The sequence below is a fragment of the Perca fluviatilis genome, chromosome 8 (assembly GCF_010015445.1).
Source record: "Perca fluviatilis chromosome 8, GENO_Pfluv_1.0, whole genome shotgun sequence".
Taxonomy (NCBI): Eukaryota; Metazoa; Chordata; class Actinopteri; order Perciformes; family Percidae; genus Perca; species Perca fluviatilis.
The window spans coordinates 25,376,614-25,391,882 of NC_053119.1; the positions used below are offsets into that span (position 1 = coordinate 25,376,614).

The 15,269-nt window shown below is 41.7% G+C and overlaps 2 protein-coding genes across 5 annotated transcripts in view; one reads left to right on the forward strand and one right to left on the reverse strand.

Moving 5' to 3' along the window:
- The window catches only part of pamr1 (peptidase domain containing associated with muscle regeneration 1), an 84,477-nt gene extending 73,778 nt beyond the window's left edge, over nt 1-10,699 (reverse strand). Inside the window, exons 1-3 of one of the 3 annotated variants that reach the window (XM_039808850.1) lie at nt 10,607-10,693; nt 5,372-5,432; nt 411-623 (exon numbers count right to left, since the gene is read on the reverse strand). The gene's annotated coding sequence lies outside the window, so the exon portion shown is untranslated. Of the gene's footprint in view, nt 1-410; nt 627-5,371; nt 5,433-10,606 lie in introns of all 3 variants that reach the window. The other 2 variants (XM_039808851.1, XM_039808849.1) reach the window with 2 other exon arrangements.
- A 138-nt stretch (nt 10,700-10,837) lies between these two features.
- trim44 (tripartite motif containing 44) overlaps nt 10,838-15,269 on the forward strand; it is a 56,973-nt gene continuing 52,541 nt past the window's right edge. The window contains exons 1-4 of one of the 2 annotated variants that reach the window (XM_039808854.1): nt 10,867-10,980; nt 11,593-11,726; nt 11,825-12,474; nt 13,983-14,060. In XM_039808854.1, coding sequence (XP_039664788.1) covers nt 11,830-12,474; nt 13,983-14,060 — 723 coding nt within the window. In that variant the 5' untranslated portion in view covers nt 10,867-10,980; nt 11,593-11,726; nt 11,825-11,829. Of the gene's footprint in view, nt 10,981-11,592; nt 11,727-11,790; nt 12,475-13,982; nt 14,061-15,269 lie in introns of both variants that reach the window. The other variant, XM_039808853.1, reaches the window with a different exon arrangement.

The following is a 15,269-nucleotide window of genomic DNA, read 5'->3' on the forward strand; positions in this document are numbered from 1 at the left end:
TTTAAATCTGTAATTACCCCCCCCCCCACTGTGTCAGGGAAAGAATTAAGGTTTTTTGACTAGTGCGGTGTTACCTTGAGATCAATGCTCGACTCTGCTCAAACGACAGATGAAATGACTTGGAAGGTCAGTTTCAACATTAAAAGATAATGAGGGGTTTGTGATGTGAAAGGCTTTATTTTACTATTTTTTTCTAAGGCAGGTTGTCAGGTTTCTGTGGGGAATGTGTTTTCTATTTCTTTTCCAAACAACAAGTGTGTGGAAAGCCTTAAATCATCATCGGCACACGCAAAATTGTGAAAGCGTGATTGGTTTGGCAGCCAAATAGAGCATTTCTTGCCAAGTTGCAACAACTTTCAGAGGTGTCTCTTTTTCTCACATGCTTTGCCTATCTCTCTAAACACACTCACCTTAGAGCTGTCTCTCTTTCAGTGTGTCGCAAGCTGAGTCCCAGACAGTCAAGCGTGAGACCCAGAGGATGCCATCCCAGGATTTGGAAGGTTTCGAAGGCTTTTGGCACGGGGTATTTATCCTGAAAATTTCCCAGGGCCACATCAGTGCCAGGATGCCATACGTCAGGGGGCACAGAGGAGCATTGTGACCCGGCACCCACGTTTAGGGGCCTGCTGAGAGGGACCACAGAGGAAAACACTGAATGTCATTGTTACATAGCGCCAATGATCTGCTCTGTGCCCTGCGCTATGATGTCATGGCAGTCATTTGTCCAGCTGTGGCCAAGCACGCATGTCTGATGAAAGAGGCCATTAATCTCAGCATAGTGTGGATTTGAGTATTCTTGCATGCAAGCTATATTTAATGCTAATTTCACTATGCAGCTATATTTTCACTCACACAACTTCTTTTTCAGGTTTTTTTCAGTTTCAAGGTTTTGGATGCTAAACGTCTAAGTGGTGCGCTTTCTCCTCGGCAGAGTGCGGCTCAGTGGCGAGTACACACTTGTTTGCTATTGATGAAGCACAGATGTAGCAGGAAAATGAGCATGTCATGAGTGAAGCCAAGACATAACAACCTCAGACAAACCGTCCATTGTGTTTGACTCACTTTTTTCCTTCCTCTGTGAGAAGAATCAATGTATGTCCAACAGATCTTAACCAGATTAGGGCTGGACTACTTCATTAAACAGAAAATCTTCTGTTAACTCCAGACTATGTATGTCACAGGTTTAGTTAATTTTTTTGTTCAATAAATATTTAGTTACTAAACACATGAGAGTAAACATGACAGCACAATGGGTTTATATAGGTGCAGTTACGTTCTAATGAAGCAAAGATTCCTTAAAGGTCCCATGGCATAAATATTTCACTTTTTTAACATTAATATGCGTTCCCCCAGCCTGCCTATGGTCCCCCAGTGGCTAGAAATAGCGACAGGTGTAAACCGAGCCCTGGGTATCCTGCTCTGCCTTTGAGAAAATGAAAGCTCAGATGGGCCGATCTGGAATCTTGCACCTTATGAGGTCATAAGGAGCAAGGTTACCTCCCCTTTCTCTGCTTTGCCCGCCCAGAGAATTTGGCCCACCCATGAGAAAGAGACATCATGGCTTTCAAACGAGCAAAGTGGCAGTTGGTCAAGGCCACCCCCCCTCCCCTCTCTCCTCCTCAATAGCTTCAGACACAGAAATGGCACATACTAAGGAAAGCTCATTGTTGGACTGGCTCTAGTGGCTGTAATTCTGCACCAAGGCTACATTTTGGGAAAGAGACTTCAGAAACAGTATTAGGGGACCACTAAGGCCAGTAGAAAAGCATCCAAAGAGCACCATGTCATGGGACCTTTAAGAGGAGAACTCTGTCATATGATATTTGCTTTGGTATTTTAGTGACTCGCCATGCACTGTACAGTAGAAGCAGTGTCATTGGCAATCCAGAAGTGCACCACATCTTTGGTGTCAAGCTCTACAATGTTTTGCATAGTCTGCCTGTTTGCCCTATAAGCACCTGTGCTCTGTACTATTTTGGTGACAGTGGGTGGAGGCCAAATAATACATCATTATGTAACCAAAACCTGACCACGATAACCATTGGAATTTAAGCCGAGAAAGATGAATTAACCTTAAAAAGAGAAATGAACTGACTGTGGCAGTTTATACTGTATGTGCTACCGTATATTCATGTATGGACTGCTGTACTGTACTGTATATTCACACTTGCAACTCCTTGACAAGAACACTTCTTTCCTATTACATGCAGCTCTGTTCTCACAGTCCATTACCGAAATCTTCCTTTTGGGCATAAATCCAACAGGAAGTTCAAGGATGGCCACTTCCTAAGATAAAACTACAGCCTATACACAGATCACCTTCGCAAGATTGAGTTTACTTTCCTATCTTCAGCCAACAGACCTCTCCCATTAAAGACTGGAACGGAGAGAGGTCCAATCCCAGTGTCTGTTCTCAGAGACAGCTGTCCACAATTCATTGAGTTGATGATAGAATGAATTAAGAAATGAACACTCAATAAAAAACGTCTGGAAACTAGATGGTATTGCTGGCTAGGACTGGTGTAGCCAATTACTTTGTGTGAGCTAATAGAAATTAGAATTTTTTGTCCTTTTTAGGTATGATCTGAGTGATTACATAGGATCAGAAAAACAATATTTTAATGATAAGATGATAAAATAATAAGAAGGAAATGTTTGTTTCACTCAAAAGCTATACTATTTATGTTTGGTTATGAGCATGATACAATTTCAAGTGTATGCAACAAATATCCAACTGTTGCTCAAGCTAAGTTATATGTTCAACATACATTTTAAAAAGTAATCTGCTATACTGCCTGAATATCTCTCCCATGCGTAACCACTGAGTGAAAGGACTACTGATGTATGATACATTTCAATTTGCTTCAGGAATACAAGCCTGAGCTTAATTGCTTCCACACACTGAACTGCGCAGTGAGAATTCAAAGTCATCATATTAGCTGTGCTGGATGTTTGATTCTGAACAACGTTATTACCGCCGTCCCCCCACCCCCGACACCCTGTTTCTGCAGCTCTGAGCAAAAAAGTGGACGCTGAAGCCTGCAGGAAACTGCTGGTTGCACATCGTTGCCCTACGACTAGTGGTGTAAGACAGTTACCGTGGTTACAGAGTGTGTGTAAGAGGCTGATAAGAGCAGGGATATGATCAAACAGGGGTAGGCAAGGGCGAGGTACGGTGAAGGAATATATGCCAAGGCAGTGATGGGGATTCACCTGGCTCATGTGCTTTGTGTCTTCGATTCATGTCTGTCTGTCCATCTGGTATCGTGCTTCTGTTTCTAAGGAAAGCCGTATAGGAGACTTCTACTTCACGGAGACAGAAGATATATCAATATATGCTATAAAAAGGCAGTGATAAAAAAAAAGTGATATGTAGCCTATTTTTTTTTTTGATTTTCATAAAGCTACCTAAATAACAAAAAAAATACATTTTGTGTCTTATTGAACTGGATCACCTAAATGAAATAAATCACTACAATTTTTTTTTTTATTTAGTCAGAGGTAGAACCCGGGCTTCGAAAACAGACGTGATGCAGTGCTCTCTGGGGATTATTGATTAAATGACTTATTGATGGAAGGCTGGAGCCCCAAAGCTGGATATTGATTCTGTCTTTCTAGGGAATAGAGGAGGCAGCCATAAAGAGATTCTGTAACTCATAATAGCCTCGCAGAGGTTAAGAGAAGATTGTGAACAATGTGGTACCATAATCTGTGAAGGGCTATATTGCTCATGATGTCAGAATTTTGGTAATGCACACACGCATACGCACACACGCACACACCCAAAGGATGTAAGTATTTGTCAAATCTAAACTCAGATTAACCCGACCGTTGGAAGTAGCAGTCCTCTCAGTCTCCACCCTCTCTTATGTGAGTATTTCTGTTTTCATGAGGGAGCACTCAAAATATGTTTTTCTCCTTTAATAGGGGAGAGACGAGGCAGCAAGACAGAGATTAGTGTAGATATGCCTTTGGCAGTAGACAATAATCAGTTGATGTTCTGCGTGATACATCTGATAATGTGTTCTGGACATATTTAAGATTTATGTCCATTTGAGAAAATGGGAAAGAGAGGCTGCAGTATAGCAATTTAAAAATGGATGATCTTACGTCTGAGACTGGCCTCACAGGTTTAGGTGGAGGTAAGCACAAATATGCACTTTTGAACTCAAAAGTAAAATAAACCAGTGTATGTATTCAGATAACTTCACTCTCTTACATTTCACACTGAGGCTGTCTGATATTGTTTACCATGTCAATATAAGCACATTTGCCTGCCAGATGAATATGTGCTGCATAAAATAAAGAATGTCTAAATTATGCCAGCTACGGTCCTATAATCCACCAAGGGGGCTGGAACACATGCGGTGATAGATTCCAGCCCGATGACCCAGCAGGTCTTGACTTTTTGAGGAGAGGATTTTTGAACTGTAGTTCTGGCATGTAAGAAGAAAGTTTGAAAAGAAAAAACTACTTACATTTATACAAATTACATTCTTGACACCTGTTTTCTGGACGCAGGGCACACCTTATGTATAAGGGGTTAACTTAACCCTTGTGTTGACTTCGGGTCACATTGACCCGTTTTCAATTTTTGTTTTATATCAGAAAATATGGGACGTAGAAATAAGCGCTGAAATGTAGCCTGGTTGACACCAGACCCTTCTCAGCTGTAACTGAGAGTGGGTCTGGGAAAGGTTCATTTCCAAAGGGGCGTCACTCAAATGACTCTGGGCGCAATTGGATAGTCCAACCAATCAGACCAATGATCTGGGTGACGCTGCGCTTCGGTAGCAGTCATGTTGAATGTAAACAAAAAGCTGCTCGCCGTTGCTGCACTATCGTCATCGGTTGTGATTGGTGTAAAGCCCGCCTCAGCAGTTGTGATTGGTGCCTCGATTTTGGGGACATTGGAAATGGGTTTGAATGGGCTCTTCGCCAGACTGACTTGCAGAGCAAATCTCAAATTTGCCAGAAGTTCGTCAGGGTTTACCCAGGCTAGCTGAAATGTGTAGAAGAAAAATTTAACAATTTAAAACATTGGAAAAAGCAAAAACAAACTGTGAAAAAAAAAGGCGTCAAAAACGTTGAAAGGTTGACGGGAAGACAACACAAGGCTTAAATCCTTGAAACTAAAGAGAGTTTAAACAGGAAATCAGAAATACTTGCATAGATTGCAAAGCACCACCGTCTGCAGCCACCAAAATGACCATGGAGTTAAATTGACAACAACTTGCATTCTTGGGAGAATATTGTATGATTTTGATTTTACAATATCTTGGATGACATTTTTTAGAAAATGCTGCTCTGTATCTCTGTCCTTTATAAGCACTCTCCCTGCACAACGTGTGCTTGTTACTTCCTCCGTCACCTGTATCTCACTGCTCACTGCCTCTGATCAGTCTTGACAGGTGTCCTTCCCCTACCTTGCTCTAGAAAAACACACACACACACACACACACACACACACACACACACACACACACACACACACACACACACACACACACACACACACACACACACACACACACACATTACTGAGCAAGTGCAGCACCAGGGACCTCTCTTTACTTACGTCCTAGTTATAGATCAGCTTTGAGTGGATAAAGGTGTTATTCAGCAAAGTTTAGTGACCCTGCTGTACAAGACGGTCTTCAGGAATCCACAAACAACCTTGCAAAACAGCATATTGATTCTGTTTTATGTTGCACAGCTATGACTATGAGTTGTGGAAAAGGCAAGAGCATCCAGAGAATATGAGTTGGCAGAGAGAATAAAATATCAACACATAAGGAGGGGGAAAAAGAGAGAGAGAGAGAGAGAAGCGTTCCTCTGACTGACCGGTGCCATTGCACTGACAGACATATCATCTTGAGACCAACAACTGACCTCATGCCAATAAAACAATGTTAAAACCGAGGCCTTAGGTAAGTGTTTTCTGTCTGCTCTGCTTGTCTGCCAATGCTTCCCCCTTCAGTCTTAGCTGCCTTTTCTAAGAGCTGGATGTTCTTTGTGTTGCCAACTTCCATGCACAGGCTTTTCTGGGCTGCAGAAACACAATTTAGGTACACAATTTAGCTCCTATTGTGTGTCACATTTGGTTCCACTACAATCCCAGGGTAGAGAAAGTTCCCAATCAGTAGCCGCATATTGTGTTTACAGTATATTGAGTGTTTATTCTAATGAATTGTAAGTCAATGAGCCTTTTCATTGTTTTCAGTGTTATGCAATGTACAAGATGATGCCGTCTTATACTGTTCAACAGAGTTTAATGCAGTGAAATATTTGTAAAATAAGTCGGGTGACCATTTAACTTCACACTGACCATGCATGTGTGGTTCAACAGCATAATATAATTTATGGTTGGATGTGAGCTTCCTGTAATTTGTGTTGCAAAACAATTTGTGATCTCTATTCCAGCTACAACTCTAATTAGAATAATACATTGGTTACGATTAAATGCCATCTGGAAACACAGTTTCAGTTTTGAAAGTTAGCCTACATCAGTATGGCTTACGCAAGTCTTACGCCAAGGCAAATTTGATTTTGCCAGTGAAATAGGTTTTCATAGAGTCATCTTTTCTGTTTATAGTCTTATACAAAATCTTGTCCGTTGTCAACCTTTTCTATAAGAGCAATCCTTATCATAATCCATTTCGAGTGGATGCTAGAGGCTAACTTGGAACTTGGTTCATGGTTATTTATGGTGTGCCATTCAAATCACCGTAAAATACAACAATTATATGCCAAATACTGCTTGTCTAAAGCCCAGCTCAGTAGCCACTTTAGATCTCTCAACAGAGAACAGCTTGTTTTTCCTCATCTCTCTGTCTCTCTCTCTCTCCAGACCTCTAATCCTGCTACATTGTCTCAGGGCTGCTTTATGGAGGGAAAGGGGGAATGCAGACATCACAATTCCAAACTCCCCACAAACCACCCCTGTTAAAATTCACAATTTCTTTACTCTTCCGGCTTAACCTTTTCCTGTATTCAAATAATAAAGACATCTCTGTTTGGCCTTGTGGCTGTCACTCACTTTGCTGTAATTTCTTATGAATGTATGAATGACCAATGACATGCCAGACTGATCTCATGAAGTGGCGTACGTATGACACGCCAATTCGTATGCCATTATTGGCGTGTTATCAAGACGCATACTCGTTTTTTAGCGTGTTTATCAACGCCGTTTGGCCTCCGTTGACTTCCATTACCTTGCGATTGCGCGTGAATTGACGCCGTAGCGAGTAGTATGAAAGGGCGAATCGCCGCACAGGGAGGTTGGTCGGTGTGGCGGATGGGTAAAACACAGAGGACTTTCACCCAGGAGAGTTGGGGATCGCATCCCGCGTGTGACTTTGTGTCCCGTGTGCGATGTTTTCTTTCCACATTTGTTGTTTTCCTAAACCTAACCAGTTCTTCTTTTTCCTAAACCCAACCCGCGTGGGACGTTCCTAAACCCAACCGTAGCCTCGCGATAACACGTAGCCTCGCGATAACACGCCACGTGGCTTTAGAAAGTGCCACGTGGCGTGTATGTTTACGTTGTGACGTTGCAGACTGCCGTCCGTTGTATAGAGCGTGGACATATGCGTGGACATACGCGGATAGCTCAAAATGCGTAAAGATAACACGCCACTTGGCTTTAGGAAAATGGCGTGTATGTTTACACGAAGTCATGATATCATGTTGGACATGCACTTCTTTTAACACCATTCAACACTCACTGGGAACACAGGACTGCATTTTCTCATACGATATTGCTTTCGCTCACTTTGCTCATTCCCCGAAGGAAACCACAAGGCAGGAGTTTAATTTCATCTCATCCCCAGATATTGCCATTGTTGTTATTATAACTTGTTTTTTGGGGCATTTTTAGGCCTTTATTTTCACAGGACAGATGAAGACATGAAAGTGGAGAGAGAGGGGGAATGACATGCAGGAAAGGGCCGCAGGCCGGAGCCTAACCCGAGGCCGCTGCGTCGAGGAGTAAACCTCTATATATGTGCGCCTGCTCTACCAACTGAGCTAAACCGGCCAGAGTTAGTATAACTTTAATAGCATTAATGATTATATTTGAATACCAGCAATACATCACTGTTTTTAAACAGAAGACATTTTTGGAAATTTGGGGAGAAGTCTCAAATCTAAAGACAGGTCGAAAGTCTCATTAGTCACAATACAAGTATTTCAGATCATTGGCGTTGCCAGGTCCTTTTTCCAGGGCTTCGGCCCCGAATGTTTTGACTGTTGCCCCGAATGTCATTTTAAATGTAGGCAACACAAAGTTTAGGAGCGCAATATAAGGATTTTGTTTGAAGCTCACGTGACGTTTACAGTCTATGGTTCAGGCTCAAACACACAGAGCTCTGAAGCAGACCCGTGCGTCGCGTTGTGTCTGTTCTCTGTAAAAATAGAGATGAGCAGCGCAGCAGCTTCCGTGGTCTGTGCCGCTTCAGGTAGGCTAATTATAATGGACGCGCTCTGCTGTGGGCATGCTGCGGCAGACATGTCGCGCTGCGTCTGTGCGTTATATTTTCAATGTGCACAAAGTTCTGAACATGACCAGAAATCTTGCTGATACACATATAAGCTATTACAGACAGGGCTTTATGAATTAATTTAAATTAATGTATCATTGAGGTGAAAAAGTGCCACATGCACATTTAAAGAGGTTACTTCCCCAATAAAGGACACAAAAGAGGAGGGAGGAGTATGCCTACATGTGTGCTGACTCAGCAGATAACATTAAATGACAAAAGTTGATCTACAGGAGAATACATATTTTAAAATAAATGCCTGAGAGCCTTACTGCATTATATTCCATTTTGTTTTTATATTTTGAATTGTCATCTATGTTTCCCTCCCTTTACATAAAAAAATATATTTCCGGCATTAATTGATTCAGAAAAGGTAGAAATAGATACAAATTCACCAAAATGGAGGAAATTAAGTGTAACATTTTCTGGGGTAGGACTCCCAAACTCCCCCACATCATATGTCACTTCACAAATCTGGACAACATCTATGGCTTTGGGTTGCCAGGCCAGGTGTGATTAGGCCAACTGTTGGTGCCATCTAAATAACATCTACAAACTGGGCAGCTGAAATGAACATACACTGGCTAACAAGCTGAGCAAGGCAATCGCCATTTTGCATTGCATTCAGTGTATTTAAACGGGTCCAGGCTAACCCCCGAACCTTCTCAAGTCCTAGAAACGCCTCTGTTTCAGGTCTTTGAGCACTGGCCATGATTTATGTCCTACTGCAACATTCTTTCTTACAAAGCAATTTTATAATATTTTATTGGTTGGGATTATTATAATAGATATAACTGGTTATGCAACACAAAAAGCACTGGATGAGTTACAGAACATCAAGACAATGATGTAATCACATAACTTCATAAATGCCTGGTTTTGCATATATTTGCAAAATATTTACAATAACCTGCAATTATTTTTCAGTTTATTCCTATTAATTTATTACAGTTTGCACTTGTATTTAGTTATTATCACTGTATTTTTTTTTATATATTTAATAAATAAAATAAATAACTAAATAAAGACAACCAAAATGGCTAAGGTTTCCGGTTACCATCTTTGTTGTGTACTGTACACTGAACGAAATCCATAAATATGGGTACCTTATGCAGACGTGTATATATTTCTTTCTTTTATTTTCATTTTAATTAGCATTTTTAAAATGTGGTGACATGAAGAAAAGCTTTTTTTTTTTTGATTTAATTTGTTTTTAAATGTACAGTTAGTGCTAGCTAATGTTAACTTCAGTTGAGGTAACGTTAACGTTAGCTAGCTCCTGACCGACTGTAACTTAACGGTAACATTACCTGAATGGCTCAGAGATCTTCAACAGGGGGTCCGGGACCCTTAGGGGGTCCTCAGAGTCACTGCAAGGGGGGCCTCCAAATTATTGTTAATTTTTGAAAGTTTTTTTTTTAAATGTCTTAACATGAATCAAACATATTATTAGCAAATATAAATACCCATTGATGATAGGCTTACTGGCCTTGGTTGGTAGTCACTAAGCCATCCACACGTACAGTTAATAAGGATTCACTGTGCCACATGTATGTTTAACATTAAGAGATGATTTATAAAATCATGCCAACAATTATTATTTTCATAGCTTAGTATTCTGTGCAAAAAAAAGGTATATGATGACCTGTATATGCTTTATATCATTTGTCATAATTTATGATTTCTGGAATAAAGTTCAAAAACAAAAAGGTATATGTAAAGACTTTAGGCCGCCCTCCACGTTTTTGCAGGCCCAGTTAAACATGCAACTTAATTTTATACATATATGTATGTAGTGGGGGGTGTCCCTGCTCCATGCATAGACAGTATGGCTCCATGTCTCATTCAGTTAAGCCTTAAGGGGTCCTTGGTTTAGCTAGCTAATCAATTAACGTTAGCTTACAGCTGGGGGCAAAGGCAAAGTTAAACAAACATTAGCGTCACGATTAGCGTTCATTATTACATCACTACATCTGAAAATAACTAGCTAATGCTCGACCATGAAACAACCAGCTAAGTTAAAGTGACTTATTCCAACTGTAAGAGTATTTTCCTTCTAACGTTACCTGCCTCCGGTGAGGAGTGTCGCTGTCTGCTCTAGTGCTGCTTGCCAAACGGGCTTTCTCTCTCTCCAGCCTCGGCGTGTCTCTCCTCCGCCGCTCTCACACACACACACACACGAGCAGGAAGTAGAAAAAAAAGCAGACAAATAAGGAAGTAAATGCCGTGGGATCGAAGCTGGAGCCTCTTCTCTGCTGTAAAGTGAAAGTAGATCAGTCGACAGCTCAGTAACGTTAATAGAATTCAAGGCACAACGGCTGTGCTAAGGAAGTTAGCTAGCTGTCAAGCTAATTTCTTCACTGCCCAGTGCCTCCACATTAACGTTATTCCAAAACATACCCTAGACAGGAAAACAGAAGGCGAGAAAAGACACACTCGAGTAAGTACACCGCAGTGAGATGCTAACTGGTAAAGCCCCACGGGGAGAGGGAGAAAATGCCTGTGCGTGTTTGTGTGAGGAAGCACCGTATTATTGTGTGAGACAGGAGAAATAGCAGAGAGCTGTGGTAAAAGAGGGGAATTTTTTTTATTATTATTATCTGCGTTACAGCCCTTTTTCTACCGGTTGTTTATGTCAGCAGTGGGGGGAGAGTACACACACACATAGCTCAGGAGAGAGGAAGGCTCCGAGGAGAAAGAGAAAATGAGGAGAGAGAAAAAAAGGAGTTGTGTGTGTTCTGTAAACAAGGCATGCACCATGGTCTCTCTTCACTCGTTCAGCTTCACTCCCGCAGAATTGAAAGTAGGGGTGAGAGAGGACATAATAAGACACAAACGGACAAAACATGTAAAGGTTAGGGCCTGGTGACGTGTAGAGGGAGGTGAGATAAGAGTGTAGCCAGGTGGTGGGTCATGCTGAGTGTACAGCCCTGCTCAGCACTTTCTGTTTGGGATTCAGTAAACAAAGTGAGTGTGTTTGTACACATAAGAGTGTCCCGTGACTGCAGATGTGTGTATTCTCCGTGCAAAACGATGTGTGTGTTTTTTGTAGCTCGTGTGATAGTGTTGCACTGGATGCTGTTTCCTGTGGACTTTGGCTCTCTCCATACATCATCTGGTGTGGGATATTATATCCGAGGGGGGATTAGTCCTGAGGAACTTGGACTTTCCCCTGTGCAAAAATAGGTGATGTTCACAAAAGGTCACAGCTATTAATAACCTGTCTTCTACTCTGTGTGTCTCCTATAAGGACTTACGTCTCTTATCTCCAAAATTATAATCAGCCACCATGGATCACAAAGGGGAACCCCAGGAAGGAGCTATGGGGCTGAAACAGGAGGAGCTGCCGCAGATGGACGGTTTATGTGACGCGTGCGAGCCTGACGAGGCCCAACCGGCCACACAAGTATGCCACACCTGCAGCTTTGCCTTCTGTTCTGTTCATGCTGACAGACATGCCAGCAGCACACGTCACCCCATAATGCCTTACAACCATGAGGGGACACAAGCTAATGGACTTGGCACCAACAGATGCTCCAGAGTTGGAGACGGAGCTGAGGATGTGGCTGGTGCCGAGAGGGCAGCTGGAATGGGCGTGAATCAGGAGATGGCGCCACTCGGACTGGCAGTGGCTAATGGCGATGAGAGCGGCGACGCCGGGGAAAGGGAAGGAGCCAGGAATGGTGTACAGTTGGAGGCCGGGCTGGGTGACGGAGCTGAGGGTGCAGAAGCAGGGCGAGAGGTCGTGGCTGCCAGAGAGGCGGGGAAGAGGGACACTGTGACAGTAGAGAGACTGCGCTGCAAGGAGCATGGACAGGAAGGATCCCTCTACTGTAAACCGGATGAGAAGATCATCTGCGTGGTGTGTGCCGTGCAGGGTGAGCACCGTGAGCATGAGATCATCACCCTGCATGAGGCCTACGTGTGGCAGAAGGTGAGTCACACACTTACCATGGCAGGTTTTTATATATATATATATATATATATATATATATGGTGAAACAGCTCTGTGTGTGATTTACTGTATGCCCTCAACTGTACAAAATCAAAACATCTGTGGCTCTGCAATGTATAACATAATGTATTTAGAGCAGCGTCTATCTGGTTTGCATTTAAAATTCAATCTTAAGTAGTATGTCAATAGCTGTAGGCCCTGTAGTCTTAAAGTCAACTCACCAGGGCTCTCTAAGAGCTCTGTGTAACTCATGATCACCCACATGACATCATTCATAAATTGATTCAGTTACACAGCTACATAAATAATTCTGATGAAAACTGTGAAATGGAAATGACTCATTATGAATATCCCATTGTCCGTTTGGCTTGCCGCCAATCATGGCTTCACCCCGCTTCCATTTCCAGATGGCTTTTTGCCTCAGGTATAATAAATAGGTCCATGGAGTCACCATTCACTCATTCCGTGCGGCATTGCAGTTGGTCCAGAACGCCGGGCTAATGCTGCGTTGGAATTTGAGAATAGCTCCGTTATCGCTATGGGCTCAGTTCTGCCGAGCATAGTGTTTGTGATGATTATAGAACCGTTTAGAGTCCGATGTTATCAGCCCACTGAACGCATTCGGACTCGGGTTTTCGCAAACCTAGGACCAATTAACAGAGGTGTGATAGCATCAGAAACAGGTCTTAGTTTTGGATTAATGTTTTGAACAGTCAAGGGTTTTGTTTGTGAACACTAAAATAAACGGAATCACAAATCCGGTGCAATGACATACGGGTAATGACGCACGTGGCGTGCTGACTGTAATTCACAGAGCACGAGTTTTGTCCTCTACCCTGTGGCTGAACATCTGAAAAAACTAAAGTAGAGCAGTGTAATACACTGCCTTACTTTTACATCATGGCCACATATGGATTGATGAGAGACAAAGAGGGTCACGCGCACATGCGCGCGCGTGCACACAACACACACACACACACACACACACACACACACACACACACAACACACACAGCCGAAGGCCACATTATTTACTCTAAACCTACTCTAGCTTTTATCCTGCTTACCGTGTCAGTGTATTTATGTAAAAGAACCCTTTATCTACTGGTGTAGTGATATGATTTCCTGCTGCTGTACATTGCTCTGAGCATGTAACATGTCAAAGCTTATGTAAAATTGTAGCCTGCGTTTGACTCGGGAGCTGTCAAGGATGTACCTCGGCATTTTTTTGTGTATAAACATCTTCTAGAAACAGCAAAGCAAACAATATCGTCCCATTGTCAATCCTGAGATTTTTGGGCCCAGTCTTTCTTTCCATAGAGTTATAAAACTGATAATTAAAGCATACGTTAATTTGGTGGTGCTCTTCTAAATGATTACCAGTAACCGAGCAACTCTGTGTACGTACGTGCTGTGTTTTATGTAGTGTGTGTACTCTCCGCGCCACGGCGTTGTGTTTATTGTGCGTTTGTCTGCTCCACCTGTAGAGCAGGCAAGGTTATGACCTGCTGGGCTGTACGCAACAGATGGGTGAGAAGATCAAGACCAAGTGGACCAACCCGGAGGTGAGTACAAACTCCTGCACACAGAACACTGACTCGAATCTTAACGCGAGTTACACAGTAAGGGCCATTTTTAGAAAACCCCAAAGGATTTGCACTCAGCTGTTCTCATTTAGAAATGAGTTCTTACCAAATTAAATGAGAATTTCTCAGCAGCAACAAAAGGTGGACTTGACCTCCTCGCAAAGCAATGACCGCAGTCTCAGCCAGCCTGACAAATGAACACTGCAGCCCCTGCGGGTCAATTTTTTGGCTATTCTTCGTGTCATCTTGTGCAGTTCTGTATATTTCAGTTTCCCCAGTTCGTGACTTTCCTAACTACGAAGCTGACAGTCTGATTTGAAGATCATGAACGTGTGATTATTTATTTATTTTTTTGTCTCGCAAAATCTAAATTAGTTTTTTTCTAGTTTTTTATTTTTATCAAATAGGTTATAGTATAATAGGAATATAGCATCTATTTTACAGTTGTTTAGGTTTTTGGTAAGGTTTGGAAAAAAATAAGCCATTACTTATGGATTGACTTTTATTTATTTTTAAATTTAAATTTTTTTAAATTTCAATTTATTAATTTTAATTTTTTGTAATTTTAAATTTTTCATGAGATGACTGTAATTTTAATGATGGTGTCATGAAAGGCGCATTAAATACAATGTATTATTATTATTATTATTATTATTATTATTATTATTATTATTATTATTACTCATTTCTAATTCAGCGGGTACAGCAGAAAGCACTGCAGCGATATAAGTAGGCACTGCAGCAGTGGAGACGCAGCAGTCTAGAATGAGATAAAGAGGGATTAAAAAGAGATTATGTCATAAAGGCATTGCGTAGTAAACATGAGAGCCAATTATTTCAATCCATATATTTATCATGCCGCCCCATTCACAGATCACAGACATTGCCTATTGGGGTTTTGCATCTATAATTCTTCTTGAAGCGTAGAAGTGATGGCATCATTGTGTGATTACGGAGTCATGTCATTGTAAGGCTTCAGATGATGTCACTTTTTGACTCAGCACTTCTGAGCTAAGGCGGAGGTTGTATTTTCAAATTGATTCTATATAGTCATAGTCATGCATAAAATAAGAGAGACATACAGAGTACCCTGTGGCTGTTTTTAAAGTCTTTTTGAACTTGTTAAGTTAATAAAAAAGCCATTGTATTCAATGTAGGACTAAGAGAGTGGCTGTAATGTATATACTG